This window comes from Oryza glaberrima, chromosome 6, assembly GCF_000147395.1.
Source record: "Oryza glaberrima chromosome 6, OglaRS2, whole genome shotgun sequence".
Lineage (NCBI taxonomy): Eukaryota > Viridiplantae > Streptophyta > Magnoliopsida > Poales > Poaceae > Oryza > Oryza glaberrima.
In genome coordinates, this window is record NC_068331.1 from 21,082,556 (window position 1) to 21,102,842 (window position 20,287).

The 20,287-nt window shown below is 38.8% G+C and overlaps 1 protein-coding gene across 1 annotated transcript; it reads left to right on the forward strand.

Annotated features, from left to right (window-relative positions):
• The first annotated feature begins 9,473 nt into the window (after window positions 1-9,473).
• On the forward strand, window positions 9,474-10,770 carry LOC127775764 (uncharacterized). The gene has a single exon (XM_052302056.1). The coding sequence runs from the start codon at window positions 9,568-9,570 to the stop codon at window positions 10,465-10,467; it is 900 nt and encodes a 299-aa protein (XP_052158016.1). The 5' UTR covers window positions 9,474-9,567; the 3' UTR covers window positions 10,468-10,770.
• The last annotated feature ends 9,517 nt before the right edge of the window (window positions 10,771-20,287 follow it).

Consider the following 20,287-nt stretch of genomic DNA (forward strand, 5'->3'; position numbering starts at 1 on the left):
GTTCTCTGTACATGTGCTAGTTTCTACAGTGAATTATGTGTTGTGAGATTTCACATGTTGCAGATCATCTCACTGGGAAGTGGGAACATGGTGTGACTGTACCATCAAAAAGAAAATCATCCCAAGTGATTCAGAGAAGCTGAGAAGGGCAGATGGGCCTGAAGATTTCAGTCAAGACACTGCTGCTTGATGATGCTGCCCTGTCTAAACAAACTAAACTCCAAATATTAAATGCTGGGATCACCAAGCCATGCCTACTCCAGTACTCCAATATGAGCTGATTGATTCCACATGAAGAAGTATCATGATTTGCAGTGTAGGGAAATCTTCAGCAAATGGAAGGTACCAACTACCAAGAATGTCTTGTACACATGCTAATAGCCTTCTACAAAGATGAAGGGACAAAAGACAGCCAAATGATTGGACCAGTGAGCCTCAACTAACACGCCAAAGGTGCAAATTTTACTGCACATGGTACAAGATTTTGCGGTTAGTTGAGGCTATCTAGGGGCTTGTTTGGGAAGATTTAGATTCTAAGAAACAGTTGTTTGGTAGCCAGCTTCTGAGAATCTGAAACCCAGCTTCTCCAGCTTTTGTCTTCTTAGTTCATTTTTCAGAATCTGTAACTACAGATTCTCAGAAGTTGTGGACTGTTTGGGGGAGCTTCTCCCAGCTGCAGCTTTTCTCAAGCTGCAGCTGGGAGAAGCTCCCCCAAACAGAGCCTAACTCGGCTCTTGCGGTCTGATCCAGCATTTCGTCCACAGAATTAGTGGAGAACCAGAACAAGAATTACCGAGGCAGTTCGCTTAGTGCCTTACATGATATTAACAGTTTAACACATAGGTTATGAGGCAGTTCGCTTGCAATTTACATCGCATGTACACAACTGCCTGCTACCTACTCCCTCAATCCCCCCAAAAAATAAACTCAATAGAACAACGAATCACATCCAATCTTAGGTTGAGTATTTTTCTTTGGGTGGAGGAGAGTACTTGTTGTATCAATCAAACTGGCTTCAAGCTACGAGGAGGCGGCGGTGACGTCGGCGGATGCGGCACTGGAGGCGGGAAAGGTGTCGGCGACGGTGAGGTGGTGGGGACCGTGACGGTGGTGGGAGGAGGCATGGTGGCCTCGGACGGCTTGCTGAGGGAGTGGCAGACGGCTGCATCGGACCGGCGCAACATCGTTTGGAGGAGGGGTCGGAGACCGGCTTAGCGCAGAGAGGCGCAGCCGATGGCAGCGGAGGCCGGCTCGGAGCGAGTGGCGCGGGTGGCGGAGATGGAGGCCGGCTTGGCGCGAGAGGCGCGGCTGATGGAGGGAGGCTAGATTGGCGCGAGAGACGCGTCCGGTGGAGGAGGCCGGCTTGGCGTGAGAGGCGCGGCCGGTGGTGGAAGAGGCGACCTCGGTGCGTGGTGGAGCTGCCGGTGGGTGTGGCACGGTCTTCGGCACACAAAGGCTGGCCGGCGGGGGGCGTCGGTGCAGGGGCCCCACAGGTCGGCAGAGTTTGAGTGGTGGTGGAGCATCGGTGCGTCAGCCGTGGATTCGTAGGTGGTGAGCGGTGGGTGAAAACCCAGCTCGGCCTTGGCCGTACCGACAACGATGGTTAATTCCCCCTTCCTGAGGGCGTTGTCATGCTGTCTCACCCCTCAAGGGTGTTTGCCGAGTAAAAGCCTAGTCTTGGCTCCTTTGAGCACTGACGGACGGCGACGGCGGCTTTCCGTAGCTTCTCTTCTTGAAGACGTCGTTTTGGCACCCCTTGCTGTAGGGCAATCTCGTCTGTGTTCCTTTGTTGGTCTAGCGGTGGCCGGTCACGTTTAACGGTGACTGATCCGGTGCTAACCTTCTCCTGGTCGTGTGTTGGTGCTGCCAGTGCGTGGGTGGTGGTATTTTTTCCCTTTTTCCTGGATACGACCCTTCAGGGTTGTAATCTTGTATTTTTTTCCTGCTCTATCAATAGAACTTCGCACCGTCTCGTGCGAGTAGTTAAAAAAAAAAAATGGCAGCCGAACAGCCATGTGAAACTTTTTTTACCTGGTGTCCAAGGATCCTGTTGGGCCAGCCTGAGGGCCTTGTTTAGTTTCCAAAACAAAAATTTTCACGATGTCACGTCGGATGTTTGGACACTATGTATGGAGTATTAAATGTAGGAAAAAAAACCAATTACATATATTGCGTGTAAATTGCGAGACGAATCTTTTAAGCCTAATTGCGCAATGATTTAAAAATATGGTGCTACAAACATTTGCTAATGATAGATTAATTAGGCTTAATAAATTCGTCTCGTAGTTTTCCTAGCGGAATCTGTAATTTGTTTTGTTATTAGACTATTTTTAATACTTTAAATGTTGTCCGTATATCCGATGTCGTGGCAACCAATCCTAAAAAATTTTTCAGTAGTACTACCTGTCGACCTGCATAAAAAGTGCTACAAGAGGTTTGATCCCTGTGATGAATAAGGTACACACATACTGCTGATCTTCGGGCTGGCTTTTGCCTATTGAAAGTATTGTCGTAACATAATGCCAGATTGATGGGTATTTTCGTATAATTTTACATTCAAAACATTTTTCATGTTGAGTTTTTATGGTTCTGAAAAGGAGAAATTTTATAGTCATTGAGAAAGTACATACGTATCAAAATTTCACACTAAAAAAATTAGTGGCCCGTTCACTTTGATGCCATTTTCAATCTTACCAAATTTTGGTAAAGTTACCAAAAAATGGCTACATTTAGTTTACTGCCAAATTTTAGTAACTATATAAGAAATCCTGCCAAAATTTTGACAAGTTGCCAACTATTTCATTACCAAAATTTGGTAAAATTGTTTTTGACATCAAAGTGAACATGCCCTAGGTATATATCTTAAAGTTACTCCGTAGAGGTAAAGTCTTGCACAACCAACCAGTATCTTCTCATATATAGCAAACTTACCTGTTGAAAAGACTACGGAATCCCCAGCCGTTCAAGTATTCACGAAAACTCAAAATAAAAAAAAACAATGTAAGATATAGTTTAGCAAAAAAAAAAACAAAAAAAACAATGCAACATATTCCGAGGCATTTGTAGTACTGTGCCTGAAGAACGTGGGGGGTATGAGGTCTACTAGGTGATACGCGGCAACCATTGAAGTTAGAAAAACATCAACATGGCCAATGGCCACATGGGAAGGTGTTGTCACGGTGCAGCGTTGGTCGCCGGCCGAGTTCGTTTTCACGTTTTCGTCAAGGGCGAAACAACGAACTCTTTTCCTTCTCTCTCTTTCTTTTTTTCAGTTCTTAGTTTATCTTGTCGATGAGAAACGATCTAATATGCAACTCCACCGGAAATAATATAGACTAGGAGCACCATGATGAACATCATATATACTTATGTATATAATTTGTCTCACCTCATGCTAAATGCTCTTAACCGAGTTCTGAGTTCATGCATGAGGCCATGTCATTACATATAAATTACTGAGCCGAGCAGTTTAATTTGTACTACAATTTATTATTCATTCTTGCAAGCCATATTAATTATACGCATTTTCTCAAATTGCGTGCGTTTACATACAAGTTTCTAACAAGAAATGCTTGGTGCATCATCTATTAGAAAGAAATATGAAAATAAGTGATAAGCAATTTCATTTACTTTGAGGGAAAGAAAAACTAAATATCAACATCATCAATGGAGTTTTAAATTCTGTTTCTTTACCCCCTAGAAGAAGATCTAACTACGTAAAATGTGAGGGTACACTATGAGATAAAATTAGTAATCAAGGGTGAGTGATAAACCGCTGGTATGTCATGAAAAGTGCCTCTGTAAGATGTGCATTACCGTGTGGCCTAATGTTTTTGTTTAAATAAAACCGTTATAGGTGGTGTACACGTATCGCGTATGATTAATTAACGCCCATTTTCCATTTTTTTTAACAGAACAAATGGTGCCGGGTGTGAACACTAGAGACCTGCCACCTCAGGTGTACTGTACTTTCCTAGTCAATAAAACTATTACTATCTCGATCGTGGATCGAACCCGCGTGACGTGACGCGTTCACACGTACTGCCACTAATTATCAGCTGAAAGTGAAAAGAAAACAGGAGGAGATCAAGATCCAACTACGTCTCATCCCATCAGGATGGTTCAACATTATGGGATAGAGGGGGTAGTAAAATAATTTAAAAAAATGTGTTGGGCTATTTAACTCATCAAATCAAGTCAAGCACGCGGAGTTATCTATTATGTTCTAAAATATAGCAATATATGATAAAATTAATTAGATACATTTTTATTACAATGTAGGATGTGTCTAATTTTCTTCTAGGTTATTATGCTTTAGAATAGAGAGTATTTATTATAGGCGTGTGTTTAGTTCACCCCAACTACCCTCAACTTTCAACTTTCCATCACATCACATCACATAAAAACTTTCCTACACACATAAACTTTTAATTTTTTTTAAACTATCAACTTTTTCTAAATTTTAACTTTTTCAGAAACTAAACACAGCCAAAGCCTCCAACTGCACATTCCTATAACTCATTAATCAACCTAAGACAAAACAAGGCTAGACCGTACTCTTACTATATACTCCGTACGCGTCAAAAATTGTTTTGCAAAGACCCATTAGAGAGGTCAAGCGTTTAATTAATTAATTAACTAACTAAATGATTATTGGCCCCGCGATCCACCGATATTCATACTATATTAACTAATCAGCGTTTGACCCTGCATCCGTATGCGTCGTTGTTGCACGATCGAGCTTATTATTAGCTTAGCTAGCTACCGTCATCTTGTGCGTCTCGGCTGCTTACGTCAACCAAAATCGTTATGAATTTCTAATTCTTAAGAAAGAAAAAACACATTAATAGAATTGCAACGCACGTCGTCCCGGATGGTTATACATGGATTAAGATCATTTCTAGTTCTTATGTTTTTTTCCCAGTTCGCACTCGAATTTCATGGCTAGTGATATGTCTTTTATGTTTTCCACCATAATCTCCCAATTGTCCATGTGTCTGGGCTGTGTACATCCATTATGAATGTAGAGGCCGGATTTTAATCCATTTTCTAAAAGAAAAATTGTCCATGTGTCTATACCTAGCATAAACAATCTATGTTTTTTTTAGGAAAAAATACTGTAGAAGAAGCTCCTACAGTGATTAAATACATTAAAAATAAAACAATCTGCATATGTACATATGGGGGGAAAAATCAAAAGTTGTCTAGACATTCTGAAATCTTCTGCTCTATGAATAACCAAGGAAAATTCCATTCTAAATTTATCTTTGCAAACTTGAATTGAAGAGTTGATGTTTCTGAAAATCTTGTTATTTCTGAAGATTCAAATGCTCCAAGCCATTAAGATTATTATCTCCATATATATAGAAAGGCACTTGTAGAGTGAAGGTCTTCAATGACTTGGACTGAGAGGTCGATTCTTCTTGTTGGGCAAATAAGGTTCTAGCATTCTTGTGTAAAGGATAAGTGAAAAAGAGATGTCCTTGAAGATTACATTACACAAAATTATAATATGGCCTTTTAAACTTTTTTCCTTCTGAATATATTTCTTGTGTTTAGCCTGTCATTCATCAGTAACCAAAAGAAAACCTTATGTTTTGCTTGAACACTACTTTTCCACAACTGCTGAAATAAATGAGATCGAGACATTGATTCTTCCAGTGAAAAAAAACCGTATGCTTTAACTAATGTATATTCATGTGAAAAAATATGAGTGGACGTCCGATCATCTTTTTCATGAGTTAAATTAATTAATTAACTTCACTTATTTGCATTTTGCAATCGTCTAAACTATAGTACGGTTAGTCTTAATAAAGGAATAGATTGAGAGATGCCTCCCAATACTCAGATTTCACATATACTGTTACATATGCCTGCTAGAATTAATCAATATAACGACTCTCTGCTGGAATAATATTACTCTGTGTTGACAGACCTTATATATGTAATTTCTTAAAAAAATAAAATGGGTGTGGTCACTTCTATAGTTATTTAATATAATCTGTATTTTGTTTTTTCTTAAAAAACATCTCGCTGATTCTGTGTAGATAGTTTAACACAAATTAATATAAAGAATACAAATTACCCGGGAGATAGCATAATTAAGAGCTAGCAATATTGCGTGGATGGTGTAAGGTCAGTTATCTCATATTTCATGCATGTCCTAATCTGCACAGGGACAAGCTGCCAAGGTTGTTGGCCGTGCATGATCCCGGATCGGTAGGTAACCGCGTTTCATGATAGATCAGTAATTTTGTATATATAGCCATTATTATAGAAGTACTCTAGGAACACACCAAACATTACACATTTTCTTTCATTATTGTTCAAGGATATTTAATTTATGACTGTTCATTGTTTTCATTTCATTAATTATTTAAGGATGCATGTACAATTTCTGAGGATACATACATAATGAGTATAATTAAATCACCCAACTTTATCTCCATGTATGTGAATGGACCACAAACTTTAAGAATGTAGGTTGTATATAAGTATAGGTAACATGCCTCAACCAAAACTACTAGTGTACCTACTGTTGTCTTGATTTCCATGGGAGAATTTAGATGTTCTACATAGCAACCATGAAATTGGAAGTTCCATTTTGGAAGTTCTAGTGCATACAAAGCTTTTCTTTTCACATAATGTTAGCAAAGAAGCTCTTTTCTTTCAAGATCCACCCCCTCAGTCCCTCACCTTGTGAGGATCATTGCTGTGTCAAATGTTATGAGCATGTTGCGTACTTAGCCAGTATAGTCGTGACAACTGTAGATTAATTCCTGATAGAAATGACAATTTTTCTCTATAATCCTACTTCTGCAAAAAAAATTTTAAAAAACACACAACACTTAAAAATTTCTATTCTTCCGTACAATCCTCACAAAATTAACAACCCCAAAATATATATAAAAAGAGAACATCTACTGGCAGTCAACCCAAATAGTTTGAGACTTCTTAAAAGAAGGGCGACTATACCTCTCTTTTCTATTTTACTAGTAATATGCCTCTGCACTACGACAGCCTATACCACTGGGAATGGTCTGGCAGTGGATCTATGCTAAAGCACATGATTTTTTTTCGTAACCGCTACGCACGAGGGAAATGGGACGCTGCATAAAAACCTCATGTAGATGCACTTTTATAAAGGCATTCGGCAAATTGCCTGTAAAATAAAGAGTTATATATAGTGTAAAGACACTTTAAAAATTATCTCGAAAACTTTACTCGCAAGACACTTTAGGAATATTTTCAACACACTATATTAAATTTTATCTTGTGGAGGTATTTTCTCGGCACTATAAAATGTGCCTGATATGTAAAGGAATTTTAAACCTTGTAGAGACACTTTTTATAATAATAATGTATATTAATGGACTAGATATAGGCAACACAAGGCACAAACTTAAAAGTAATGACATGAGGTTAAGTTGGTTAGTACGTTAAAGATAAAAACGATTTTTCCTAACAAAACATGAGTTCAAGGATTGCCAATAGCAAGGAAATATTTTATTCTCTTTTTTCACATTGGTTTGATGCCACATGATATATAGACATTTTATAAACATTTTATAAAACGTCTCTTCGGTTATAGACAATTCACCATAAGACACCTATCAGACATTTTTTAAAAAATGCCTCTACAATATTGTAGAAAAATTTGGAAAGTGTCTCTATAATATTAGAAAATTGTCTCTTTAAAGTATTGCCACACAACATAGAGACATTTTATAAAATGCCTCTAAGACAATTCACCATAAGACAATTATCATACATTTTTAAAAATGCCTCTACAATATTGTAGAAAAAAAAGGAAAGTGTTTCTATAATATTAGAAAAATGTCTCTCTAAAGTATTTTTCTTGTAGTGAGCGTGCTACATGCAAGGGGAGGGAGAACGATGACTCTGCTTTTAAGTAGTAGAGACATTGCACACTAATAAGCATCTGCAAATACATACATCAAGGAGAAGGAAAAAAATGTGTGCATAAAGACATGTGTAGTTAATTTTTTGCAAAAGGATATGGATATGAACCTCAATGGTTTTCCATTTTGGAAGTGCTATGTCGACAAAATTCTTTTTTTCTAAAATAATATTTGTGAAATATTCCACTGCTTTCTTTTGAAAACCATCTCCTTGAGGATTGAGTAAAAAACATGAGATCCAACATTTATCTTTAACCAAACCGCTTGGTCTTGTTGTCTTATGGTTTTGTTTTTCGAGAGGAGGGAGGGTGCGCCCTGTGCGTGACGTGGGGCCTGGGAAGAGGGCGGAAGGATGGCTACGTTTTTAAGTTGTAGAGATAACCAAAAGCAAGAGTTATTTTCTCATCGATCTGTCTGCTAGTGGAATGCACTAACTAGTTCACCTTCCACGTGTATTGTTGCCTAGCAACAATAGATGGATACCATGTGAACTCGCCTTCTCTATGAAAGATATAACAAGGGCAAGGGTCTCCCAATAAAGGATATTGGTAGCAACAAAACTCAATCACTCATTTTTCCCCTATTTCAGCTTGTGAGAAGCACACTTTTTAGTTCATTGATGTCTATGTGTGTTGTCACAAGTATCGCGTAAACTCACATTGTATAGAAAAGATAATAAGGGAAATCCAAAACAAAAGTACACCTCTTGCAATCAAAAGTCACTCCCTTTTTTTTGTCTCATCTCACTTACACAAAACATAATTCTCAGTTTGCCATCCACGAGTACTATCAGCTGGCAAAGATGAATATAACGCCGAAACTTAACTCCAGAAAAAGAGACGGCAAAGGTAATTTCCTGAAACAAAACACCAATCGTTACCACTCGAAAGCCAAAATCTCTTGCCGATGCCTGCTCGCACGATACATACTTTTCATTTCACCGTCCAAGTACACCACAACCCGATGACAACAAAAGACACCTCCATGGATAGAAATGAACCGCACGCAACTATTGATCTACTTCCGTTTTATGTCTTTGTTGCAAACCACATTACCACGAGTTGACAACAAGCCGCCGCACCCACCGGAGAAAGATGGAAACTGCCATGCTCCTCCCTCCTCAAATATCCTTTTTAGAAAATAATAAAAACCCATTTCTCGAAGAAAAAAAACGAGGATGAGTTTTTTTAAAGAAACCTATAAAAACGCAGACATACACACACCATATCCCTATAAACATCTCCGAAAGACTGGGCCAGCATATATTGAGATTCACGAAGATGCCATGAACGTTTCGTTGTGAATGTGTCAGCGAGGAGAAGAAATCTTATAACAACCCACCCACACCTCACACACACCACACACAACACACACAAAGATTAGGAAAAGAAAAGGAGGAGAAATCTTAAAAAGAAAAAAAAAGAGGAGAAATCTTAGAAGAAAAATCGCCCCATTTGGTTTGTCCCATTCCCATCACCACACCTCTCATCTTCCCCATGTGCGCCAAACGTCCCCACCACCCCCTCCCCCTCCCTCCCCTTTAAATAACCGCTCACTTCCTCCTCCCCCTTCTTCCCCACCATCACCACCACCGCCGCTTCCTCCTCCGCCTCCGCCTCCACTCCACAACTCCGCCGCCGCCGCAATGCTGGAGGCCGTGATCCCGGCGGTGTGGAGCGCCGTCCACGGGTGGTTCACCCCCGCGGTGCTCTTCCTCGTCCTCAACATCGTCATCGGCACCATCGCGGTTACTTCCAAGGTCACCGCCTCCTCCTCGACGGCGGGCGGCGGCGGCGAGGGGGATGGGTATGGAGCGTGGGCGGGTGGTGGTGGTGGTGGTGGAGGGGAGCAGAGGAGGTTCTCCCGCGTGCCGTCCATGGCGCTCGACCGGCTCCGGTCGTTTAATCTCTCCGGCCGGTTCTCCGCAGCCGCCTCTGCCCCTGCTGCTCCCGAGGCGGCCGCGGTGGTGGGCGGGGTGCTGGATCTGGGCGCCCGCGATGAGGCGACGACGGCGGCGGTGGTGAAGGATGTGGGGGGCGGGAGAGAGCGCGAGGAGGAGGTGGAGGATGAGCAGGAGCGCGCGCAGGCGGCGCACGTGGTGGAGAGGAGCAAGTCGGAGGCGACGGCGGCGGCGGCGGACCTCCCGCGGCTGCCGGCGCGGCTGCGCAAGTCGGCCAGCGACCAGTCGGCGTTCGCGCACTTCGAGGCCGAGAAGAAGGCGGCGGCGGCGGAGGTGGAACGCGAGGCGGTGGAGGCGCGGCGCCCCGCGACGACGAGGGAGCCGCCGCGCGTGTGGCTCCGCGTGGCCGACGAGGACCCGGAGCCGGAGGAGTTCGACGACGAGGCGGATGATGATGAGCCGGAGATGGACGACGACGACGCCGACGCCGGCGCCGGCGAGGTGGACGCGCGCGCCGACGACTTCATCAACAACTTCCGCCACCAGCTCAAGCTGCAGCGCATCGACTCCTACCTCCGCCACCGCGACATGCTCCGCCGCGGCCACGCCGCCGCCGCCGCCGCCGCGGTGGGCAGCGACTTGTGAGACGCGTGTGATTTCCAGCAATCCGAGGGGGCTAGCCGCAAAACTGCTGATAAAAAAAAGAAGAAGAGAAATACAGGGAGAGGAGGAAGAACTCGAGAGAGAAAAAAAATGGTAGTTTCTTTCTTTCTCCCCATCTCTTCTGTTTTGGTTTATTTTCTTTTTTTTTCTCCTTTCAAAATGCTTAGTAGTAGTATAATATTATCGTAGCATCCGACTTTTTGGATAGAATCTTGTGTAATGCAGCACCATATCATGTGAAAATTTCATCCTCATAAGAGATTTGGATAAGGATTAATCTGGCAATTATGTTTCTGTAATTAAATTTCTTGCAAATGGCACAGCTAACTATACCCTCATCATTTTCATATTTGCAAATCTCAATGCATAACTGATAGTATTAGATTCTTCTTATTTTCCGATGTCTGAAACCAATCGAATATAAGGTGATCATGCAGGTAATTAACCGCAATGCTCAACTGCCTGTGTTAAAACAATCAAGAATTCTACGAGAATTTTAGTACAAAATAAAGAAAAAGTAGTTCAGTTTGCAGTGCCATGCCTGACAAGGAGAGCCATAGATTGCGCAAGCAAGTACAGGTTGGCTGATCACAAGTCATTAGCAGGCGTTTGTCCGTAACAAATAGATTAAGACAGATACGACACAGTGCCTAGTCAGCCAGCACAAGGACTTGACAAATTAATATCAGCCCCTCTTGTGTGTACTGCTCCTAATCCCATGATCTCTCTAGAAAGTACGGACAAGGGCAACTCACTGACCAGTGACCACCACAGTATCGCTGCTTCTGGTACTTTGCATTGCCACTAATTTTCTACTCCCTCCGTTTCACAATGTAAATCATTATAGCATTTCTCACATTCACATTCATATTGATATTTATACATATATATATATATATATATATGATATATATATATATATATGTGTGTGTCTAGATTCATTAACATCAATATTAATATGGGAAATATCTAGATTCATTAACATCAATATAAATATGGAAAATGCTAAAATAACTTACATTATAAATAAAACGGAGAAAGTACTCATCAGTGAATTGTTTAGCCTGAACTGGTATTGCTATCGTTTATAGTCTTCAACTTATAAGCATAAACGGACATTTAAATTTTAATACTTAATTTTAAAGTAATTTTAGGATTTTTTATCATGTTTATTTTTAATATTTACTTTTAAATAGCTTGAGCATGTATATAAAATTTTTATATGTGAATTCTTTTAACTTGTCAATAAGTTGTATTGCTTATAATTAATATTAAGCCATTTCCAGTGTAGGTCTCGTAAGAGTTCAATCTCAATAAATAAGATAATAGTACATAGGTTAAACTGATAATTAACATATCAAAAAGTTTACGAAAAGAAAGAAAGAAAGTAAGAAAGAATATGTTTTATCTATACCTTACAAATAGAATGAAACCCATTATAACTAAATCATTTCATCTTAATCTCGAAAACGGAAATGAAACCCTGTTATCACCAAATAGTTTCACAATACTATTCAATAATTAAATACTTTGGGTAGCATCTGAAATTACGAAATGAAACCGTGCATTGGAGACATTTGTTTCATTCATCAACCAAACCTTTTAGATTACGTGACACTCTTATAAATCACAAAATAAAACTCTCCACTGAAAATGGCATAATGCCAAACGATGAGGTTGCAACTATATCTGTAATTATCGTTGGTTGTTAAAATATTGTCTTTAATCTATACAATAGTACTAAAAAATATTTATTGATAAAGATTTCGTTGACACTAGTTACTTCGTGAAAAAAATAGAACCCTAAATATAAATCTGAATAAATATTTGTTAAAATTCACAGCTATAATTTAAATTATTTTAAGATGGAAGGTGAATGTGAGTACAAACAGCCGCTCGGGGTCGTCGGGCGGTGGATCCGGGTGGACCCACTTACACTGACACGGACCTGGAGGGCGTGTGTGCATGTTTGGTCCTTTGTTTCCTTCCTATTTCTCTCTTATTTAGTTTTTGTTTCCCTTTAATCGCCGTTGCCTCTTGCCGGGTTCACATGGACATCGCCACTTAATTAATCAGATGGGCGATTTGGTTAGTGGTGACACCTGCTTAATCAATCGTGAGCTCTCTCAAGTCGGCGCTTGATGCGATTTCGGGGCAACTAACGCACAGCGTTTGATGCTGCAATGGATTAAAAGATTAGTGTTAGTTAACCTTTGGGGTGTTTTTTTTTTACTCTGTTACTTTGGTTAGTGGATATGGTAGAGTAAGGGTTCGGGCACGACGAAGGAGACGCGAACGAACAATGTATGGAATTTCACGAAAATTTCACAGGACACATAGATAGATTCTAGCTCTGCTTCTAGCATCAGTCTCAAATATGTTCTAAAATATAAGTATTTTTCAATGTAATTGAATGGAGGAAAAGATGAAATATATAGATAGAAATGCTTATTTCTACTATCTTAAAAGTGGGGTCATTCCTCTTTCAATCCTTCCATCGTGCAGCTCACGAAAAATAACCACCATCTCTTTTTAATTATATAAGTTTGGCCTATTAGTAGATGGACTCGACCCGTTACAACGTACGCGCATATCTACTAATATTTTAAAAATGGAACATACTCTCTCTGTCCTAAAAAAAATCAATCTAGAACGGGATGTGAGGGGACGTGACCCCTTCTAGATTGATGTATGTGGATATAGGAGGATGTCCACATATATTGTATTAGGAGGGTTTTTTTGGACGGAGGGAGTAGGGAGTACAGTAATAAAAAAACTTTTCATTACATTAACTATAGTCAGGTGTGGAGAGCTAATCCATGCTCAAGAACAATTAATCCGGGTTGCACAGTAGCCAAACTGCTGGCTGGCTGGCTGCTTGGATATACATAAGGTGGTTCCAGCACTGTTGTCAGTTTGATGTTGGCTGGTTTGTGATTCTCCCCCGGCGACGTGTGGTGCACATGCGACGTAGGACATCGGATTCTGTGGGCAGAAGGGAAAATTAAAATTAACTTAGTGTGATGAGAGGTGTCTCTTTTGAATAGGACATGAGGCTTTGTGGGAAAGTAGGTGAGTGCCTCCTACTAATTATTGGGCTTGATGGATCTCTGTCTAGCTAGTGCCACTTTTGTTACAGTATCTTCCGAGGATAACTGCAAGTCGAATCCTCCAATCGTTGTGGAGTGACCAGGGATGATATTTTTCTCATCTCTCAATTTAACATCAGAGGACGGCTACCTGCCTGTAAAAGTAAACCACAAGCAAGGTTTGCTTTAGTGCAGTGATGGAACCAAAACAATGGTTTTAAAACCAAGCGAAAAGTTAACTAGGATTAGAGTGTTTAGTACTTATGGTACAAATGTGAAATACCCTTAGCATGCTAGACTGACATGTCGGTCCTATCTATTAAAAGAAAGGTAAATTTTGCTACAGCACATTATGACTTTGCGGTTTTATCCGTATGACACCGCGAGCAAACTCACTTTTGGAGAAAGCACTCCATATTCGTGGTTATTTGCTAGTGAACACTACGCGGCTTAAAATAATGTATCCGTGCTGATGAGGTGCTAGGGGATCTGATATTTTACGCGAAGTGACCGAAATGCACATATCGGGCCCCCTAGTGCCTAGTCAGCACGGATACATTATTTTAAGCCGTGCGGTGTCCACTGGCAAATAACCACGATTATGGAGTGTTTTCCTAAAAAGTGAGTTTACGCGGTGTCCTACGACTAAAATCACAAAGTCGTGATGTTCTGTAGCAAAATTTGCCTAAAGGAAACTAGTTAATTTGAGTTTGAAATATTTAACATGTAGACTCCACTTGTAAGAAAAAATAATTTTGAGCCCTCTATGGCACTTACATGGCTCATGTACCTGGGCCGGGCTAAAATGAAGAAGTTCCACTATGGTAGATGGGCGTGTCAGCGCTTTGGCTTTGCCATCAATTCCCTCCGTCACATTTTAAGTACAGCTATAAGTTTTTATGCCTAATTTTGATAACCCGTTTTATTTGAATTTTTTTATAATTAGTATTTCTATTGTTATAATATGATAAAATATGAATAGTACTTTATATGTGACTTATGATTTTATTTTTTTTAATTTTTTAAATAAAACGGACGATTAAAGTTAGGCATAGAAAATCATGATTGGACTTAAAATAAAACGGAGGGAGTACAATTTAGAACTCACGTGATATATTAAATTAAGATTAGAAAAAAACAAAATATATCTTTTATAATTTTACGGACCATATAATATTTCCGGACAAGTTTAAGGTCCAGAAGCCCACAGTTTCAGCACCTTATAAATATGAACTACGTACCATGCACATATTTTATTTTTCAAAACTAAGAATGCCATTAAGCACCGCTTTTGTGATAGTTACGTGCGATATACTGTACTACTCCAGCTTTCTTAAACATGATTACAATGAAATTCAAAGTTTGATTTAATTCAGGGAAAAAAATCTGACTACAAAAATTAAGATATGAAATCAGACATCCTGACGAGGAACAACGTCAAATGAAGAACAATGCTATCTGTCAAATTTTGTGAAAGAGACAACAAACTGATGGGCTGTACTCGTACATAAGATCTTCCAAAAGGTAGTAAGAGAATAAAATAATGCTGTGGATTATGAACTGCCTTTGGAGGAAAAGCCAAGAAATGTCCTTTTATGGCGTATAATAATGCGCTGCTGATGCATGTGGTGGCTGCCACCTCGCTTTCGATTCCGGACCAGGAAAATGCGTCGACAGTGTAGATTTCCCGATGTACTTGAAATCCATCGATGAATTTGTATCGGACTTACTCGGAGGAATTTGAATCCATAGGAATAGGAATAGTAAAGGTAAAGAAATAGGAATGTTTGCACACATTAATCCATATGAATTTTTCTAAGATGTTTGAGTGAATGAAAAATATGTTTACTTTATACAACGGAAATTTTCCTAATATTTCAATCCTACTAACCGAATAGCACTCATAGTACTTAATCCTTAGAAATCCAAATCCTTTATTTTTCTTCCAAAACTAATAAGTCTTAATTGGGCAAATCTTAGCTAAAATTAACAAGAATGCCCTGCAATGGTGGCAAGCAAAAACATGCTAGATACTCTTCCATTCACAGATATTTGTTAGTTTTGATCAGGAAAGATGAACTTTCACATGCTTATTTTTCAAATGATGTTAAACCAAACATATTTGAATGTAACATATTAGTAAATTTCTTACCACAACATATTTAATGAATAATATTGATGTTGAATAGTTAGGTTATTTAATAAAAAAAAGGTAAAATTGGTTATATAGCATCGAAAGTTCATGTTTTTTGTTTTATAGCACCAAAAATATCGGTTCATTTTAATAGCACCCAAAGTTCACCCGTCCCTATTTTTAACACTTCCGTCAATTCTCGATCATTTACCGTCCGCCTTGATCGCTATTGACCCAGCCACGCACATGATATGACATTTCTACCCCTCACAAGTACAAGTAGAATGTATGGTAATGAGGGGTAGAAACGTCATATCGTGTGCGTGGCTGGGTGCGATCAAGACGAACGGAAAACGATCGAGAATTGATGGAAGTGTTAAAATGGGGAACGGGGGTGAACTTTGGGTGCTATTAAAGTGAACATCTTTCGGTGCTATAAAACCAAAAACGTGAACTTTCGATGCTATATAACCAATTTTACCTTAAAAAAATGTTCTTTGATCAAAATAGGTGAATGAGATGCATTTGATAATGTAGTGGCAAAGGGTGTGTGGTTTTAATCCTAGTGTTTAGTGTTCAGTCCCTAATACGCTCACAATTTCTTTAAAAAAACTAGGAAGGTAGCCCGCGCATATGTGTGGGCATCTTATTTAAATGTGTTAGAAATTTTATTAGGAATATGCGTGGGCATCTTATTTAAATGTGTTAGAAATTTTATTAGGAATGTTTATGATTACTCTATTGTAAACATGTTTATTTTTTTAATAATTTATGTGGTGTTTCTTTGAATGCTAGTAACCATAATCGGTGTATAAATTCTAAACTAAAATTACTTAAAACCGTGCAGTTTTGGATTTATAAAAAAAATATTTATGAAACTATATATCATTTGAACATAACGTGTTTATTTTTTAATATTTAGCATATCTTATTTTTGCATTTTCTAAACTCTGAGTAAGAAATTTTCTTTTGTATACTTATATATATGTTTTTATGGATTTTAGGATATATTAATTGCAGATATTTTATATTAAAAATATGGCTACTACGACTGCATGATCTAATTAAATGAGATGAATATGTTGAAATATTGATTTAATTGTAAGTATATAGTATTGCAGTATGAAATTACGGTTTAGCGGTAAATGTTTTTCTCAATCAGAAAATATATTAGAAAATGAGACTTTTATCGCTCCCAAGTTGTAGTTTACGTTTGTATACTTCGAACTGAAATTATGTTAGATTTTGTTTCCAACATAATGACAAAAGAAAGGACAAATTTTTTTTTATATTTTATTTATAATTTTAGTTATTTTGATTATATCAATACTCCTAAAATATTTGAACATTGCTATTTAGACTGGGTTTCAAATTAAAAAAGAAAATGTTAAATTTAGAAAAATAAAGTTCAGTCTTCAATTATTTTTATCATGTTATTTTTTTCTAGATTTACATTCCATCAAGCATCCATCTCTGTGATTTGGAATGGAAATATAAATGTGTTAAGACCATACAACTTGGCGTGGGATAAAGGCATCCCTTAAATGTTTTCTATTTGTTGTTTTCTATTTGTTGTCTATGACAAATATTTCCTAGACGGGGTATACGTTATGACGCGAAAAAACGATACTACCTCTATTTCAGGTTATAAGACTTTCTAGCATTGCCCACATTCATATAGATATTAATGAATCTAAGCATATATAAAGGTCTAAAATTTATTAACATATATATGAATGTGGGAAATGCTAGAAAGTCTTATAATATGAAACTAAGTATAAATAAATGCTTTTTCGCTAACCTATTAGTGACATTAGATATCGTATGTGTAATTTAGATGTTATGATCATCTTAGGAATGTTTATTTATTTCTAAAAGGATCATGTATTCATAAAAGCGCATCTAAGATCGAGTATAAGTAAATAGCCCCTCTAAGATCGAGAAATTAACTACTTCCACTGTTGAGGAAAAAATATATCAATATTTACAACACCAAATTATTTTTATTTTATTTATTGGAGGCTTCAAAGTGGATAGATGTGGTCCACAATGTAAGTCAATACGCATATTAAATTATTTATTTAACTGAAAATCACAATAGTTTAGAAATATCATGAATTGAATAAACAATTTAAAATTTTAAGATTATTTTAAAGTCTAATTTATGTTATTTCTATAAGTGCTAGCTTGAGGAGAAGGCTGGCTAGACTTGTTAGGCGGAGTCTATTTGTGGGAGTTTTTTTTTCCCGTAAAGATAATTTTGGATTTGGTTGCTATGGAGATAAAAAGAACATAGAAGGAATGGTAGGGAGGGAGGGAGTTTTGGGATTTTCTTTAAAAGAGAGATATAACCATATAAGATAATGGATCCATCGATTTAAGTGAAAACCGATGGTTAGATGTTTTATTTTTATTTGTCACACTCATAGATTTTTTTTTAAAAAATTTATTAGAGTGTTACGTGGCGATCGACTTTGAAGCGTTTATGGACGTACCATTAGGCCAGACATTTGTAGTTAGAATGGTTGTATGATCTAATTTTTAGATAACAAAATATGAGCAATATGGACTTTGAATTTTATATTTAATTATAAATATCACAACAATTGATAAAAACTGAGAATAAAATTGTAACTTGAGAGTTATGATTATTTAGATGTCCGAATTATTTTTGATATATATATTGAGTGTTAGTTAGAAAATAGGATAAGTTAGCTAGAAAATAGGAGATGAGGGGAGATTCGGAGGATGGAAGGAGTACGTACTGGGTTTTTTTACCTCATGTACGTACGGTGTTGGTGGTAGGGATACCAGATTTATTTTCTTCAAGATGGAGATCTAATAGTTAAAATTAACAGGTCCATGTATTTAAAAGAAAATTGCGGTGTAGGAGGCCACGTGGCGGCTTGAGAGCGTTTATAGGAAGTTTAATGGGCTTTTAGTGTATATAATAATAAATCCATTAAATTTCCTATAAATACTATTAAACCGCCACATGGTACTCTTATAAAAGTTCATAGGTTGCCATGTGTCATATCTCTAAACTAAAAGTAATATTAAAAGTTATGAGGAAAAAATATCTTAAATCGGTAACATGTGATTTTATATCGATTAACACTTCCTCCTAAACTCCCGTACGTGTACGTACGATATGCGTAGTGGTAGTACTGTTTGCCGAAAGTGTGAAAGAAAAGTACTGTTTACAAACAAACGGCGAAAGAAATAATACTAATGTAGTAACGAAAATTATGTAATGTACGTCACCGGAAAAAGAATAATATAACGTACGTACCCTGCCCGATCCTCACCTCCTGTCATGTTCTCCTATTTCTTTTCTATATTAGTTAGAGCAAACGCGGCAATTTTTTTTTAAAACAAGTGGGGATAGATTTATTTTTTAATAGAGATCTAATGGTTAAAATTAATGGGTCCACCGATTTAAAAGAACATCGACGATGAGATTATAGAATGCCACATGGCAACTTAGGAGCATTTGTAGGAAGCCACGTGGCGGCTTGAGAGCATTTATAGGAAGTTTAATGGACTTTTAGTATATAATAGATAGATGTTGTCGACGGGGGATACCCGTAGACCGGATATAGAGGATACTGGGGTACGCTGGTACTAGGATCTATGTAATATGACATCAAGCAGACAGAAAACAAAGATTATACTGGTTCAGGCCCCTTGATAGGTAATAGCCCTAATTCAGTTGGTATGGTATTATATGATGGAAACCATAGATTACAGAGGGAATAGCGGAACTCGATGATACCGACTAGATCGTAATCGAACGGGTTCGATTAGATCTCCCGGCGACTTGGCTCCTGTAGGCTTCAACTCCGTAGGCTGTGGTAGATGTGTTGGCTATGAGATTCGATGCCCTAGGTCCTCCCGGGGGGTCCCTTTTATATCGCATGTCAACTGGTTTCCAAGTAGGACTCGGAGACATCGGACCCGGCACGATGCAATGTCGACCCAGTTCTGTCCAAGTAGGACTCCTTCCATCTGTGAACTCCATGATGAATTTCCTTAACGTATGCCGAAAACGTCCGTATACGCGCAAGTATACCATATCGATATGTGACGTATATCGAAGGGTAGAGGGTATACTTTACCCGTAACCCTGATAGTAGCCCCCGACTTCTGCTTAAATGAACTCGTGTAACCGACCGTGACTTCTGATGTCGAGGTTGTTGTCTTTCTCGGTGTGAGGACCGAGAGACAAGGAGTAATCGACAACGCCAAGTGAAGCTCAATGGTCATGAGTGAGTTTAAATTGAAGTCCGAAAAACTGCCGCGCGTAACGGACCTAGAAATTTCCGGCGGCCATCTCTCTCCTTTCCTTGGAATTCGCACCGTCGGAAGTGCGACTATTTAAGGGAGTTTTGGGGATCCATTTTGAAGTCTGCCTGTTGTGAAAAAACTCTCCAGCCTCCAAGCGTTCCTCGTCTTCTCCGCTCCCGCAAAAACCCTAGCTAGCTCATCTCGGTCCTTTCTCCGGCGATCCCCGGCGGCAATGGACCTCGACAAGTCTACCTCCACCAGCGTGTCGCTAAAGAAACTACAGGAGGATGGC